This window comes from Dysidea avara, chromosome 11 (genome assembly GCF_963678975.1).
Source record: "Dysidea avara chromosome 11, odDysAvar1.4, whole genome shotgun sequence".
In the NCBI taxonomy this organism is placed as follows: Eukaryota; Metazoa; Porifera; class Demospongiae; order Dictyoceratida; family Dysideidae; genus Dysidea; species Dysidea avara.
Window position 1 is genome coordinate 25,969,810 of NC_089282.1, and position 17,013 is coordinate 25,986,822.

General features: G+C 36.8%; 1 protein-coding gene and 1 long non-coding RNA gene across 3 annotated transcripts in view; one reads left to right on the top strand and one right to left on the bottom strand.

The window, feature by feature from the left end:
• LOC136237524 (hemicentin-2-like) overlaps positions 1-12,952 on the bottom strand; it is a 41,449-nt gene extending 28,497 nt beyond the window's left edge. Inside the window, exons 1-14 of one of the 2 annotated variants that reach the window (XM_066027704.1) lie at positions 12,822-12,952; positions 12,142-12,390; positions 10,309-10,608; positions 9,879-10,253; positions 9,358-9,720; positions 9,167-9,301; positions 9,023-9,115; positions 8,851-8,895; positions 8,738-8,796; positions 8,641-8,677; positions 8,543-8,590; positions 3,329-3,433; positions 1,888-2,184; positions 1,297-1,833 (exon numbers count right to left, since the gene is read on the bottom strand). In XM_066027704.1, the coding sequence (XP_065883776.1) occupies positions 1,297-1,833; positions 1,888-2,184; positions 3,329-3,433; positions 8,543-8,590; positions 8,641-8,677; positions 8,738-8,796; positions 8,851-8,895; positions 9,023-9,115; positions 9,167-9,301; positions 9,358-9,720; positions 9,879-10,253; positions 10,309-10,608; positions 12,142-12,390; positions 12,822-12,876 (2,698 nt within the window). In that variant the 5' untranslated portion in view covers positions 12,877-12,952. Of the gene's footprint in view, positions 1-1,296; positions 1,834-1,887; positions 2,185-3,328; positions 3,434-8,542; positions 8,591-8,640; positions 8,678-8,737; positions 8,797-8,841; positions 8,896-9,022; positions 9,116-9,166; positions 9,302-9,357; positions 9,721-9,878; positions 10,254-10,308; positions 10,609-12,141; positions 12,391-12,821 lie in introns of both variants that reach the window. The other variant, XM_066027702.1, reaches the window with a different exon arrangement.
• Positions 12,953-13,129: 177 nt separating this feature from the next.
• On the top strand, positions 13,130-16,586 carry LOC136238860 (uncharacterized). The gene is made up of 3 exons (XR_010693229.1): positions 13,130-13,270; positions 14,219-14,267; positions 16,269-16,586. It is a non-coding gene; the product is annotated as an uncharacterized lncRNA (long non-coding RNA).
• Positions 16,587-17,013: the final 427 nt, after the last annotated feature.

Below are 17,013 nucleotides of genomic sequence, written 5' to 3' on the forward strand. Positions count from 1 at the left end.
TTAAAGAAGTAAAACTAGCTAGCACCTAGCAACTTTCCCCCAAATTTCACAGGGAATCCATGCAGCATGGCCACCTCATGAGAACAGTAGTATTTACGACTAGGCAGCTAACTGTATACAGTGAATTTACACAGCTACAATAAAAAGGACAGCTACAAAAATGCAGTATGCTAGACTGTCTACTACATGCAATGAAGTGAATGGATCATCACGTAAATATACTGGTGGACAATCATGAGATCAATCACTATTCCAAAATGGGGTGAGACTGAGAGTTTGCTCAGTATCTCAACAGGATGAGTGGGTAGTTGAAGAGGAGTGATTCTACTCAAAATCTCATCCAGATGGCTGCCATGTAATGTATGGATGTACAGCTTCCTGCCGAGGAATGAGGCGCCTACTTTGTCACTGCCAGCCCTTTGCCCAGTAAAAGAAGCCAAGCCAAGAAGTGCTAATGATTACTTTATGAAGATTGAATTGTGATATAAGTGTGCTGGTTTAGAATCAAATGCACCTGCCATACACGTGATAAATGCCAACTGTGTCAGCACACGTGATACGTAGAACCCACAATCATTTCTGTACAAAACAATGTGAATGGTATGCTGTAATGTAAGGTAATTGGTAGTACTGTACGTGTAGTTTTGTGCTTTAGTTAGGCTGAGAAACTATAGGTAACTACTCGTGTCATGCATTTTCAATAACATCTGTGAAATGCACATGTAGATATGATTGTCCAGAGATTGCATGAAGAAATATAGTCTTTTAGTTGGTCGAACTCCAGATTATTGGTCTGGCTCAAGCCTGACCAACCCGACCATCTCCTCCAGCCTTATAGACTAAGCAGTGTATTTAGAACGATGGCTATGTTCTATGCTCCATTAAAGAATTATGATGACTGTTCTATTAGAGTACATTCTGATGACTGCTCTGTTAGAGAATCTCAATCTTTTACAAATTCTGCCCAACAAATCCGAGTAGCTGAAAAGTGGTCCGGGCAATGGGCTCCAGCCCAGGTTCTAAATGAAGGCCAGGGGGGCACTACCTTATTGTAAGGGCATGTATGAGATTACAATAGTTTAATTTGTAGAACAAGGCTTACTACCATGTGAGGATGTCAACAGCAGCTCTACAAGCTGGAGCAACAACATGTTTCAGCTAGTTCATGAATGGATTATAAGTGTCTATTATGATACTGATATTCAACCAATTAAGCTTCATTACCTTGCAATTAGCAACAACAAATATGGTAGTATACAGTAATTACAGATTGAGTATAGTTGGTAAGAAACTCACTTAGTTGCACTTGAGATTTTTCTGAAGGGATTACCTCTCCTGAGTATTCACTACTAGCTTCACAGTAGTATGAACCAATGTCCTCCTTGCCTACTTGTGGTATGACTAGTTGACTATTATTGGCATTGATCAAACGTTCTTTGTTACAGTACCACTGGTAAGTTATTGGATAATTCTCACATTCAGCCTCACAAGTAAGTGTTAATTCGTTGCCAAGTTCTATACATTGTTTCTTTGGTGGGTGTGTGGTAAACTTGATATCAGTTGGGGTCATCACCTCAACATAAGCTACTCTGGAACTGACTTCAGGAGAAATGACACATTTGTAATATCCTTGGTTAAAATTGGTTGCTTTTGACATTATAATCTTGCTATCAAGGCACTTTTCTACAAGCTCTTCAACATCTCCATCTTTGTTACACTTGAACCAGAGGTACGTCACCTCCATTCCAGGTGATGACTCTGCTTTACATGACAACTCCAAACTATCACCAGCAAATATCCTAGTAACATGTTTGGGTTCTTCCACAATCCAAACTATGACACAATTTAAAACACAACTAACAACCTCAACCTCTATGTAATACATACCTGTTTCCAATTTGACCATAGCAACTCTAGATGGAACAGTATAAACACCAGCTGACACTGTGCAATAAAACCTTCCTCCTTTTGTTGATAATGACATAGGTATCTCCAATATGGGATTGCATCCTATACTTCTATCTGGCCTTTCATTGGCATCCTTGTTGTACCAGTTGTAGGTCAGTTGATGTCCACGTGGCGATTCTGCATAACAGCACAGTGTTACAGTAAACTCTTTCTCTTTAACTTGAATTGCATGATCTTGTGGTTGTTCAATGATCTTCACGTGGTGATCAAGGTCACCTGCAGCAATATCATAAATGGTTTTACTAGCACAGTAAATTACAGTTACATATTATCCCAAATGTAAAGTAACTTAATATTTGCTGTACTCTTTACTCTGACCATAACATTTTTTCTTCTATAGAGGTTATCCGTTTACATCATTTTACGTCATTTTAAGTTAGTAACGGTTACTAGACACCATGTTTTTGAGGCAATAATCAATGGGACACATACAAGAAAATGAAACTTTTTACGATTTTGCACAATTGAAGAAAGACTTGGGGGAATCACTACACCGGGTGAGTTACTAACACTACTAGCTAATTGAAGAGTGGGAATAAAGGGGACTGGATTAATTCAGCGGTACAAGCCAGCGAGCAGCTGGAGTTTAATGGCCCTGTTTCTTTGAGCTGCGAAGCGATATTACTAAGCAATGAATGACATAACAAATGCACCACAGCTTTCTTATTTTCAGTAGCGTTCTTCAGCTTGTAACTCACTCTTACTTCACACATTCACAAAGATAACCTGTAATTATACAGAACATATTTAGTGTGACGTCAAACGGATAACCTCTATTGCCTTATTGGAAATGGAAATCAAGACACAGAATGCGTGTGAGGAAAACTGTTCAAAAGTTTAGTTTAAAAGGTTAAAAGTTTGGTACTAACTATGGCATAAAACATTTGAAAGTTATGAAGTAGGGAAACTAGGGAGGCCGCTTATCCCTGCTAATACACTAGTGGACATTTAATCCCTAATTCAGTCTGACTAAATTTAGGATCAAATGTCCACTACATAGGCAGCAAAAGAGGGGATGCTGGGGGTACTCCAACACCCCAACTATTGTATTGCAAAGCTGTATTGTGCAATAATCATCATGTGAACTCCTGCAAGGTTCCAGAAAGTGATCAATCAAGATCGGGATACCTTAATAGAGCAGTTATCCCAAAAGAGTAGTCACCCTAACACAACAGTCAAGCATGTATTAAAATAATTATTTTGATTAGTGTTCTAAGTCAACTTAGCCAGCAGGTAGCAGCCATCTTTTCTTTCACACAATTTGCCATAATAACTTTTTCTATCAAAACACTATAAACAATATAAACATTGAAGCTTTCCTGATTTACAAAAAAAAAAAAAAAGAAAGCATACAACTAACCAGGATCAGTAGAGTGAAAACATTCTGTTGTAGGATATGTAGACTGGTCCACATCAGCATAACTGGAGACCACTTGTTCTGCATGATGTTCAGACTCATTAGCAACTGGGAGAAGATTATGAAAATTTTATTGTACTTGTACATACATATTATAACATAAGGTATATTCAACAATAAAAAAACTAGACAAAACTACTACATCATAGATTTACACCTGACACATACAAATGCCATGCTCACTTGTACTTTGTAACTACTAGAGAGACACTACACATATATGCAGGCTAAATATAGAGGCTAGAAATACCAATGGATGATTTTATGAAGAACCAGTGATGAAATATGATTCGTCTTTGTCTACAGTAGTGTGTAAGGGAAAAACACTGGCAAGTGGCAAGGGTCTGATATGGAATGATGGAGCTAGATGCTATTGGAAGGAGACTGTACACTGCTGGGACTGACGGCCTGATTGAAAATCAACACAGACGTACAGTTTCTTGACATTTGCATTGCAATAATATATACAGTGTTACTGTGTAAAGATTATAATAGTGTGTGTTTTTATAATAACCATTCCATATTAAATTTTGGTATTAGCTCCATTAATAAATACAGTGAAACCTGTCTAATCAGGTCACTGCATAAAGAGGTCACCTGTCTAAACTGGCCATTATAAAAATCCCCCCCATGTGCTAACTGTGTACAAAGTGACCTGCTACCTCCTTAATGAGGTCAGAAAATTTTGTCCCTGTGATGACCGGAGTAGACAGGTTTCACTGTAATACCATTCATGGTTGTTATGACGCTTGAACCACATAATTTGACCACAGGACAATAAAGCTAACATATCACAGAGTAGTGTGCACAAGGTGTCAAAGAAAGGTTCTCTTGAGCCACAGACCTCCTCTCCTAAACACCTTTGACTACAGTACACCCTCTTCTGCAGCACAGCACCCACTTTAATGCTGCTTTCCAGGTATGTTGATCTATTGTTGAAATCAACATAACTGGAAATAGAGTCTTAAATTTCAGTTCAATGTGTAGTGTGTCAAAGTGCTGCACTCGGTGATATGCATAATTATGTACTATGCAGCTAGGCAGAGTAGCTGTGCTATTTAAATCTGGGTGACTGTATATTACAGTAGGGATCTCATACTTTGATAGTAAAGAGCAACCACCAAAAATGCTGCTTAAAAAATATGCAACTTGCATGACATTATAGCAGAGTGGCAAGTGCAATAGTTGTGCAATTTTTGATACAATTATGAAACTTTCCATACAAGTTGTACTCCTTGTGACATAATTTTTTGGAGATAGAGCCATCGCATATTTGACCTTTGGTGACCTTTGGTGACCTTTATAGCCATTTTTGTATTGAAAATTCATCATTTTTGTCTTTATCTCCCTGTGGCATTATTTTGCACAGTTTCAAACTGAAGGTGCTGCTAAAATGAACTGCTCGACTTTTATTTGAAGTCAATAGGTGATTGCATTCCAAAGTTATGATCATTTATATTAACCATGAAATTCTATGAATTACTTGCCCATTATTAATTTACACCCCAAGGGCAAAGAATTTCATGACTTACAAAAATAATCATAACTTTGTAGTGGAATGAGATACAAACTTAATCTAGTTCTTATATCAACACTTTTAATTTGATACTATGTTTCAACAGTGTAAAATAATGCCTCGGGAGATAAAGACAAAAGTGATTAATTTTCAGTGAAAAAAATGGCTCTAAAGGTCACCAAAGGTCAAATCTGTGATGGCTCTATATCAAAAAACATATGTCACGAGGAGCACAATTTGTGTGGAAAGTTTCATAATTGTATCACAAAGTGCACGAAATGCCCATTTTTTGGTGCTATGCTGCTCTGCTATTAAGGAAGATTCATAGTGTACTTTACATCAAAACTAGTTTTAAGAAGACTCATACAAAAGCACCAACAATGAATTCACTCAATGTTTGGTCTGCCTATCTGGTCACAACCAAAAGGCTCAGGGGTTAAACTACACATTGTACAAATACTACAAACTGATGAGTGGTGTGCAGTATTCCGATGAGTGTCTGAAAACTGTACCTTGCTAATACCTTTAATCTCAAACCATACTAGTCATCAGTACAGAACCATGTCAGACATTAATTTTCTGTATCATCACTTTCCTTACAGGTGCATACATAGATACTATTTCAAGAACTTTTGAGGGAGTGGATTGGCTCAGTAGAGAAAACAGAAAACAGAAAAAGATAAACATGTCTCTAAATAATCTAGCTGCTCTAATTACAATTGGTAAAACAGAGCACAGCAATCACTTTCCTTAATGATCTACTTGACTTTTAACAATCATTTAGCTACAGAAAACATGACATAATGACCATGCTTCTGTCATGTAAGAGGTTCAGTTGAAATGCATTGAAATCAAGATACTCTTATAAAGCAGCCACTCTAATGCATTAACCATGTATTATGTTTTAATAAAACAGTCACTGACTATCCATGTGGGAAATTCCTACTTTGGCAATGAATATAGAAATTTTCCACATAGCTGCTGTATGCTGTAGCTATGTAGGAACAAGTAAATATGGTATATTTGTTTGTCTTTCCACATCCACTTTGTATGCTAAAAGCAGCATGTATGTGAGAAATAAAGGCCATAGAGAACCTGAAATAAACTTCCAGTTGAGTAAGCTTTGGTTCAAGGCAGTTACCATATAGTAGGAAACGGTTGGTCAGCTGAAATAGACTTGACAAATTAAAGGACAATTTCTAAATTCACTAATGCTTTATGCTGCCAAGGTTTATTACTATAATGTGACTGGGCCTGCAAAAATAGGGCATGTGGGCACATAAAAATTGCCTACTTTTTCAAACTTTGATGTATCATAACTTTGTATTCCATTATTGTTTTGCCATGACATTTTCAGCACATATTAAACATTTAGTTGGCTTTACAATACAAGCTACAGAATGAAGCTATTCTATCTCAACACTGAGATATGAGATTTTATGTGGTGGGGTGTAGTTTGTGCCCACATGCCCTATTTTCGCAGGCCCGGTAATTCATGCCAGTTTAAAATATGGGTAAAACAAGTTTATGAGGGTGTTGTGAGCTTTTCCAATGCACTCTATGGGGTCAAACAATCAAAATGCAATGTAGCTGGCTTCCTAGGTTAGTGGGTATAATGAATTCCTTCGGGTCAAAGGAGTGTGTCCCTTACGTATTCAAATGGAAATTATGAGTAGCTTTGAGGATTTGCCTGAAGCATTTGTGCAAGAAAACACTATACAAACCATAAAACAGGCTAAACGATACAAGATATAGGAATGTAGCAGTGTATAGGAATGTAATTACAGAATAAAAAATACTCCATGAATTATGAAAAACAAATTATAATAAGTGTAGGTTAGAGACCTAACATGAGGATCTTTGTGGATTTAAAAACTGTGGCAAAGCCAAGGTTTTTAAAACATAAAAATCCAAGGGCATGGTCTCTAATGGGTACATACTGTACGTAGGTGAAGTTATCGTGCAATTGGATCAGATGTCATTTTAAAATCATCACACGATCTTAACATGAGTGCAGAAGACAGAACATATTAAGATGGACGCTAGTGAAGATAATCGTCTCGACAAGGAACTAACCAGTTGCTGCCATTGCATGTGCTATATATGGAATCACAGCAGTGTGAAGAAGAGGCATTAATATAACAGTTAACGTAACAGTTGGCTTGAGTGATTATGGTGACAATGAGTTGTATTTATGGCACAACAGCAATATAAAGACTAGGCTCGTTTTCATGTACAGACCACACCCACATTACAAATAACCATCCTATAACGAAAGCCTACCCATCTAGGTCTCAGGTAAAGTGCACCTACAGTTTAATTGAAGATGAAACATGCTTAAAACATTCTAGAAAACAGATGGCCACTAAATATCTCTGTGATACTGTATTACAGGACTTCTCCATTCATCCTGACAAACATTGCTACAACATTAAACAATAGTTAAAGTACCTCCCATAATCAAATTGCTTTACCTTAAGCATGCGTATAAAAGGAATGGAGTGATCAAATTCGTGTTGGCTTGAGTACATGTAATATGCTTGGGGGAGCATAGTAAATCATTGATTGAAAGTGAGATTTGCAATGCTTGAGTTGAGGTCTTTTCAACTAGCAGGTTGTAAGAATCTGCTAGCAGGTCTTATAAAGACCTTATTATCTCCCAAAGGTCAAAGCATTTATGCATACCATTTTCTAACATCAATTGACACTTCTGTATGTAGCATTACAACAAGGCAAAAACTAAGTAATAGCATAATAGTTTCAGCTAGTATTTGTTTTTTTAAAAGTGGCACTTGTTAATACACTAGTTAAAGTATCTCAACCCCATGATGTTTTTTGCTTTGTCTGTAACTCTGTAGCTGTTACTCTAATGACACCAAAAAGCTCTGCTGCAATTATTAACTTTTGTACACAAGCTGTTCTTGGCCATGAAAAATCTTTGCTGTGAAAACAATTACCCATAACCTTGCGAATGTTAAACAGCAAAATTATTATGCAGATGTGTGCTTTGTGTGCGGAAATTCAAAAGTCATGTTAACGTTTTAAAGTAAAGTGTGCAAAAAGAAGGAAACATTTAAATCCTTGAAAAGAAAAAATTAAAACTTTGCTTGCAAATAACTTAGGAATGGCAGGGACAATTTTGCTCAACTTGGTTTGTGGTATGCCCTAGTTAGAAGTGCCACTGACACATGGAAAAGGGACCACAGAGCTATGTATACATGTTATGTAGTTACTTCTATTGGGTAGCTCTACAATATCAGATTATCATTCAAGCCTTAAGCACTACACAGACCTGGTATTCTAAAAGCTTCATTTTCTGGGATGTGCATGTAACAATGTCAAAACGTGGTTACTGGATCTGGCTTGACAGTAACACTGACAGAATGGTGGACCAACTGGTTCTGTGCTGACCCCCTGCCTGTCTGTCACCATTTAGCCTTCACCCAAGTGAGCATAATATCAACTCACAAACATTATATGTATATAAATTTGTGGAAATTGTTGCATAAATGGTGCTCTAATAGGTGATGAGTTCATACATGAAAATTCATTGTAGATTCTACACTTGTTAAGTTGTGTATATATCTTAAAATCATGTAGAAACTAAATCCAGTCACAATTACATAATTATTGATATTTACCTTGATATGCTCCATCACGTTCAACAGAGTCACCACCATTGTCATCACCTATAGAATACTGTAGCTTGAGATACATAAGTATGCCCATACTGTTATACCGTTTTGACTGATACTGGGTCCATCAATCCTATAACCCTATGTAGAAATCACATGACATGACACCCACATAGAGAACAACACTATCATATTACTGACTCGATTAGAAGTGGAGAGGTCTATTATCTCTTCATTATTGCTAATGATACTACCATAGTCTGTAGAAATAATTATATTCCTAAACATGTGCAATAGACACCTACTGTGGTTACTTTGGTTACTGTTCTGTTGTCCAGTGCCCATACTCGACTCTATACCTATGTAAAAATAAAAATGCAACAATAGATATTTGATGCAATGATCATTTGCTATGGTAACAGTAATTCACTTAAGCACAACCAAAATGCTTTTTCTTTTAAGGTGATGTATATGTATGTGACATACCAGCACTTGCACTTTCATTATTAGCCTGATCATTATTGTCAGTACAAGCTGTTCCACTGCTACCGTGACCAGATGAATTTATGGTATGATAATCTAATAGTCATCACAAAATTTATATGTGGTTGACCACATGTATATGCTTACTCCTTCTAAACCACCATATTCTGATGTTCCTATACACTATGACTGATACCACAGTCAATATTATAACAACGAATACTGCTCCTACTATTGATCCAACAGAAATTCCTATGATTTTAGAAGTCTCATCATTACTGCCTAATAGAAAAATGTTCAGCTATATGACTGTAAATTATGTAACATTAAACTCATACCTTTAACAAGCTGCAACTTGGCCTCTCCACAGGGTGAGTTAATGTTGGTATGTTCTGGAACATGAAACTCTTTCCAGAAACTTTCGTTATAGTAGCAATAACAGCAAAACCTCCCTTCATCAATTCTGGTGACATTAGACACTGTTATTGTGCAAGCCATTCGGTTATCTCTCCCTGGAACTGGTGCTTGTTTAATCTGATACCTGTCCGATGGATTAATACGACCATCCTCATTAGACCAAGCACAAATGCTCAAATACGGTATTTCTGATGTAGTGAAGATACATGTCATGTGTGCTGTTTCGTGTGAATTAACAGTAGTATCATGAGGTCCTGCAATCAATCGTGGTGGCTCTATGATATCTAAAATAAACAAAAAGCAAACAAATTATTGATGACTACATTGAGAAATGCAATGGTAACAATTTTTACTTACAAAACTGGAAAAGCATTTTACAACCACTAATCAAGTGTATGTACGACTATACACAAATACTGTGTTAAATAATAAGCATACTCACTTAGACTGGAAGTGCTACTGCTACTATCATACTCATTAACTATTCCATTGCAGGTCATGGCAATTTCATCTGGTATTGAAGTTATTGAAGTGTTGATATGTAGATAACTAATGAACTGACAGCATGAGTAGTTATTAGGAGGACAATTTTGTGATGGCTTTGTAACAATGTAGCCAATCTGCTCACTGTTACCATCAACATAAATCACTTCATTGTGAGACACAATTTTCCAGTAAATACTATACAATACTTCAGTATCAGGTAAATAATTTCCACCAAACAAACATTCAAATGTTATCATTTCTCCTCCTCTGATTGTAGTCTGATTATGCGTGATGCTCAGTATTGGAACAGAATCATTAAAACATGGGATATCTGCAGAATGTGCAAAATGTAAAATTAAAGAATACACACAAGCAACACACTTCACCTAAATCAAATTTAAGAGTGACATTAACAGATGAGGTACCACAATGACCAGTGGCAGTAAATATGTACAATCCCCAGTCATCAGGGATCATGTTGGATAAGATCAATGAACTGTAGTTCTTCCCATTGACAGAATAATTGATGATACTCCTACGACCACCAGGTGGTAGAGGAGCATGAAATCTGTACCACTTAAATGTCAACACATCAGGAGAATATTCCACTGTGAGATTGATGGATCCTCCAGCATACACAATCTCATACTCATTGAAGTTGAACTCATTCAAAATAGGAATGGTGTCTGTATACATAAGCAACATTTTAGTGACAATCACTTTACATGCCACATGATGACACAACACTTTTTTCCTCACACTTGTTATGTAACTTTTTGTAACATAATTTTCTGTAACATATTCATTATTAGCTAACTTCTATACATCAAACAGAAGAATTGCACCAGACGGATGAGACAATAATTGTATGGCAAAATGTGCGCTTCTGTTAATAATATGCAATGAGGCAAGTCCATGTATGATGTGTGCACTCTACATACTGCAATATGCCACAAAAGTACCAGTTACATAGGCTGAACTAACAGTGAAAAAATCCAGCCTGTAACTATAGCCATTACAGGCTTTATTGAGATAATTACGCTTGTCTGAAGGCATCGATTAGTTTGGTATATTCCATTACATAATTTTTTTTTGTAGAAATTACTGATGAAGGCACAATGGGTTGTATTTTGATTCAAAACCGTATGACAGGCAAAAGGAAAAGTTGATGAATCCACATTTCATCAGCTTTGGTGAATTACATGTGACCGGATTTGCAAGACTCCACATGTTCACACATTTTCAAATTTACATTTCCTTTATCTACACAGCCAAAATAATGGTGGACCAAAGCTTCTTCAGCCCTGAAAGCCTTGTGATCCCTACTATACAATATTGCTGTATTGTATGGTAATCAATAATCGAAAGTACCAATAATCAAAATTACCCCAAACATAAAAATAATCCTATGACATGAAAATTTAATTCCTTCTATAGCAGTAGGAAAAATTATGAATTTTAAGATTGATTAGTGATCAAAGAAGTAAAACAAGGAGGTCGCCTACTCCTAAAGATATATATATATATACTAGTGGACATTTAATCCTACTAAAGTCTATAATTTGTATTTGTTTGTTTACATTATTATGAGTGGTAAACCCACGCATAGTTAACTTCAGTTAGAGCAGCTAGCAGAAGAGATGAAAGCTGTCCCGGATGGTTTGGATTTGATGTCTGTAAATGAGCTTCACAGTAAGACATTTTAGACAATATTTGCCTTGCCTTGGCAGCGTAATCTTCTCAACTGCTTTATAGTGTATTTATCATATATTCTCATGCAAATTGTGTAGAGAAAGCCTCAAGGCTGCCTTTCATTTTCATTCATATAAGTACAGGACACTCCCCCTCAAGAAATTCTGGTAGCCTACAAAGCTAGATATGCCATTTTTCAGTTGTCTTACTCCTACATATAGCCCATTGTGAAAGACATTCATAACTGACATCTTTAGGAACTCGCTTCACCTATTTTTCAACCTAGCAGAGCTGTAGTTCAGAAGTGTTCCTTTCCAAATACAGAGTATTGATTCCTAACAGCCCAGGAGCAAATGTCTTCCCTCCCAACTGCTCAATCATTGTATAATATAATCAAGTATTTATTTAACACTACAATCTAACGCATTAAAGTGTGTTGTGTGACCCAAGAAGCAAATGTGACATACAAATTACATAACAGTAGTATATCAACACGCATTAGCAATATTTATGACATATAATCGTACCGTTGCTAGCTACAGTAATACTAGATCTCCCAGTATTTCCATTATCATCACTAGCTGTACATGTGTATTCTGTAGCCTCAGGGGTGGCAGTCACTGTAATAGCATCAGTATTGTTGTCAGTCACTTCAGAATGATCACCAGTTGTCCATTTGAAATTGGTAGCACCAATAGCATTACAGGTTAATGTGATGGTAGTGTTGACACATACTACACTGCCAGCATCTGATGTGATAGTTACTGATAGAAGTGCTAGAGTGAAAAATATAGCAGTGGAACTTGTTAATGTGGTTGATTGAAAATGAGCCACAGGTTGGGACACCTGGAACCTTGATAAGTATCCCTATAAGCAGGCAAACTGTCCTGCATGGTTAGCTAATAGACAAGTTTCAAGCAACAAAACCAAACTCACAACTTAGGTGACACACACGGATTCAAAAATAAAATTGCTGACCCAGCATTTATGACCTTGCTGATTCGGCGTTTACTACCTTGTTGACTCAGCATATACTCTATACTGAGTTAGCTACTGCCATCAAGTATATAGTTTTTGGTATATGTTTGTTAGCTACTGTTACATCTGTTCTACAAGAATGTTTTAGCTGTACCGGCTGCGCGCGACCTCGCGGACGAGAGTATCGCTTTATGATAACACTCGCGATAACACTGGTGTCTCGGCTCACCTTCGACACACAGGCATATAGTAGACACTAGAATGATCAGAAGCGGGCCAGTCATCGTACCCCCGAGCGGATCTACTCAGTAACTACCATGCGCTCACATTTTTGGATTCTGATCAGTCATGTGACAGACTCAGCCGGTATACTTTATAAAAAAAAAACACCTTTTGTGTTGTGTCATATTTTATTAAGTCATTCGTGACCAGCGATAACGTCACAAAATTACGTTAGCTATTGAGATCCAATCTCGTTATGTACAGACTTGCTCAACCACAAAATTACGTCATACAGGAAACTGGGTTGTCACGTGATCACCGCACAAAGTTCTGCGTACGGATCGAGTGACCTTTATTTAAAGATTTGTTTACAGTGGAGTGGATATCTCGCTAGTCTGCTAGTATAACAGGTGACTTCAAGCTACCCCCTATATCTTGGCTTCTGCTTCATGGAAGGTATTCAGTATAGTGTACTGGTAGTTTAATAGTTGTGTATGCCAAGTAGTACTTTCATTACATGGACTCTAAGTAGTGAGTGAGCCTTGAGCTAATAATGTATGGCATTGTTATCAGGTGGTTACAAATCAACCAAGCTTACCAACCAATGCCATGCATTCATATGATAAACTGTAACATTACTGGTTATCTGCACATGGGACAATGTTGGGATTTGAACTTTGATTAGTACAAATGCCTGCTTTGTGCTGTTGCTTATACCATATAGGTGAAGCGACATAGCCAACCCGGCTGGTTAGAACATTGGCTTGGTAATTGCAGGTTCCAGGTTCGATGCCCCCTCCTCCAACTGTAAGTTGCAGTTTCCTTGAGCAAGAGACCTACCTAAGTATGACTGTATAACTGAGACTTGGGGAAGCTAATGTCACTTGGTGGTATCGGGGTTATGAGTTCCACGGGCATTTACCGGTTGCTTGCGAAATGTAAAAACAAAATCACGTGCACATTTCACTTGAAGATTTTTAAAATTTTCTGATGAAAATTTGTGTTCTGCCTATCATATATAATAATCAGTATAATTATACATCACGTTTTGCTGGCAAACTGTTAACTACAATCCTTGCCATATAGTTCAAGATACTCGTATCATGGGTCACCTGTTTGATCATGTATTTGTTCTTACTACATTTTTGCAATCAACCTGAAAGTTGGTAGAAACGTGATCAGTGTCCCAGATGATTGCTTGTGTTGTACTCTTCTTGATGCTTTCCACGAGCTCTATACAATGCTCTTCACTTCTTCATTTAATAGCACTGTTGCACAGAATGTTTAGAAATTATGACTGGTATTCATTTGATACCTGGCGTTTGTTTAGTAGAAAAATTACTTGTATCCTCCCTATTGTGTTGTGCATGTTGTCAATCTTATACCGATTGTTTTATTTTGCAGAGTATTAAAACAAGATGTCACAGAATTCACCAGTTTGAACAATCCTGATGTAAGTGTGTATTATTTTGTTTGTGATTTTACTATAAACTATATGCAGTCATGAACATAATAATGTAACAAAAGTTGTAGGTGTTGAATGATCCAACTATTCTAAATGTCATTACTACCGTACAGTACATATTTCTTTGTATAAAAAGCCCGGTCTTGTATTTCCTTCCTAGCAGTATTGACACAGCCTGTAAATGAATCAGGCAGGCCCCGGTATTTATTTTCAAAGTGTGCTGGAAACTCCCTGGCTTATAATCAAGACAAGAGTTTATTTGCATGTGGCTTTTATACAAAAAATATGGTATACATGTACCGTGGAATTTGTTAACCAGGATACTTGAAAATAAGGACACCTGCATATTCTGGACACTTTGTAATGGTTAACAGTTAAACTTATTTTCACTATGAACATTAAAAATCTTCCCAGCATAGAATGATAAAGAATTTCTTTCTCTCAAAATAATGGAGTATGTGTTGTGCATATTAAGAGGACCATGCTCTAAATTGCACATACTCCATAACAAGGAATACCCATCTACTCTAAGTTACATGGAACTGAATTGGGCGTCCTTAGTAGGGAGCTTGATTTAAGTGATGGTTATTTGCATTGCCTATATAGGTTTGTAGTTGTAGATAATTTTAACAAAAGTAACTTCAGTGCCAGCAACTGTCTATCCAGTGCTTTTTTTACAAAAATTGTCAGTAGTATGATCAGAGGAGGAAGGAAACAATTTAAGGACCATAAAAATACAAATAGTTGTTTTCTGGGACAAACTAAAATGAGTGGACGATGTGAAGTGTGATAACTTGTTTAAAGTGTATACCTAGTTAGTGTTACAATGTTACAAGTGAAACACCATTTTATAGATTTCATTTTGGAAAACTAATTATAAGTGTTTTAAAATACAGTAAATCACTTAATGCTGACACAAAGCGCAATCTGAATACAACAACCCCTGCTAGCTAGTGTTGTATTGTGACTATTGAGGTGTTTATGTGGTAATTTTCCAGATACACTATGCAATTAACAAAATAGTTTTGAGTAGGGCTTATAAAGTGTTACCGACCTCTGTATAATGATAATTAAAGTGGGGTGGGCACTAACTAGGCTTTAAAATAAAGGAAGAAAACAATAACACTATAGAATAAATGAGGGGCCTGTGCTGGCTCTTTAGAAAATGTAATGCATTAAATTTTTACAGAAAATCGTACATTGATTTGTGGTCATACAGTACATGGAGATATACTTTGGTGTAAAATTAATATTGTTATTTTTATACGTAACTACTTTCAGTTACATTAACATAAGCAGAAATGGATGATACTAATCACAAACCAGCACTATATCCCCACCCAAGGTGTGTATTATGTGCTGAACCCTGGGACCAAGGACCTGCGGGATCCAACTATTCTTGGAATTTTATATACTTCCCTGTGTTTACACGTTCAAGTTTCATCTCGCATGGTCAGACCACTTCTACATCATCATTACTTCACATAATGTCTATGATCAAAAGCATCTTGAACAGTCTGGACTGGCTGCTCATTGGTTACCCCATGAATGCACTATTATATTACCTAACTGGAGACAAACCATTTTTCCAAGAAGCAATCACTACTGGCTATACAAGCAGTTAGGCTTGTATGCTTCTTCTGCATGAAGGCAAAATGTTTAGTTTTTATAAAGGTCACTATGTGGCTGGAAGTGTGAAAATCAGCATTCATCAGGCCTGTGCTAACCAGTCTTTCAGAGTAGGCACTACTGTAAATGCTAGGCATCATGTGAAGCATTGTGATGGAGAGTAAGTGGTCTGGCCATGCAAGTCTGGACGCTGGCATGTGACTTGGAGGTACCAATACATATTGTGAGGTATATTTTCCAAGAAAAGTTGGTCCCCACTGAGGACCCAACTTCTCTGAGGACTCCTCAGTACTGCTTGTATTATGTACACTAGTAATCACTATTGTTTTTTTGTATTTATCATTAGCATTTATATTCCAGGAGGTGAGAAGTCTATGTGAATGCAGGTGTGCTCATTCAGCACTGCCCATTTTACAGTGAAGAACCTTTGGTGATGCTGCAGATGTCCAGGTAGGGTCAAGCTTAAGACAGCAATCAATTTGTAAATTTGTGTAACTGACAATTTGATTGTAGGCATGTACTGCACCAATGTTGTTCTTTACTTGTTCTTTACATAGGTATTTGTGGAATAATCTATAATATATAGACGTGGGATTTTAGTTTGCAACACACACTCAAATGTTGAACAATGTACATCAGTATAATATTTACCACAGCAAGAATATTAACCCTCATGTCGGTATTGTAATTGCCAATGTCTCTCTATATACTGAAACAATATGAACCACGGATCTATAACTGACTGCAATGCTATTCAGTATTGGGGCCTGTGGCCTGTTTTTGTTTGAGCCTAGGTAAATTTTTTGACTAGTGTGTAGTTCCATAACTGTAACATAGACAGAATAATTACAGTTGTGTATGAATTATGTTGTGTATGTAGTCAGATGTTTTATGCCCCAAGTGTTAAGGTTACACATCTGGTGAATGTGCGGATAGTACATTTGATGAAATTACATATCTTGCCACTTAAATAATTGTGCTACAAGTCTTGCCTTTTCTATACCTCTCATGTCTTTTCGTTTTCACAGAAAATCTACTAGATTCAATAGTGTCTTTCCATGCTCATCCTGTGTCAAGCTTACTCCACCTACCAATTCTCCCCTCA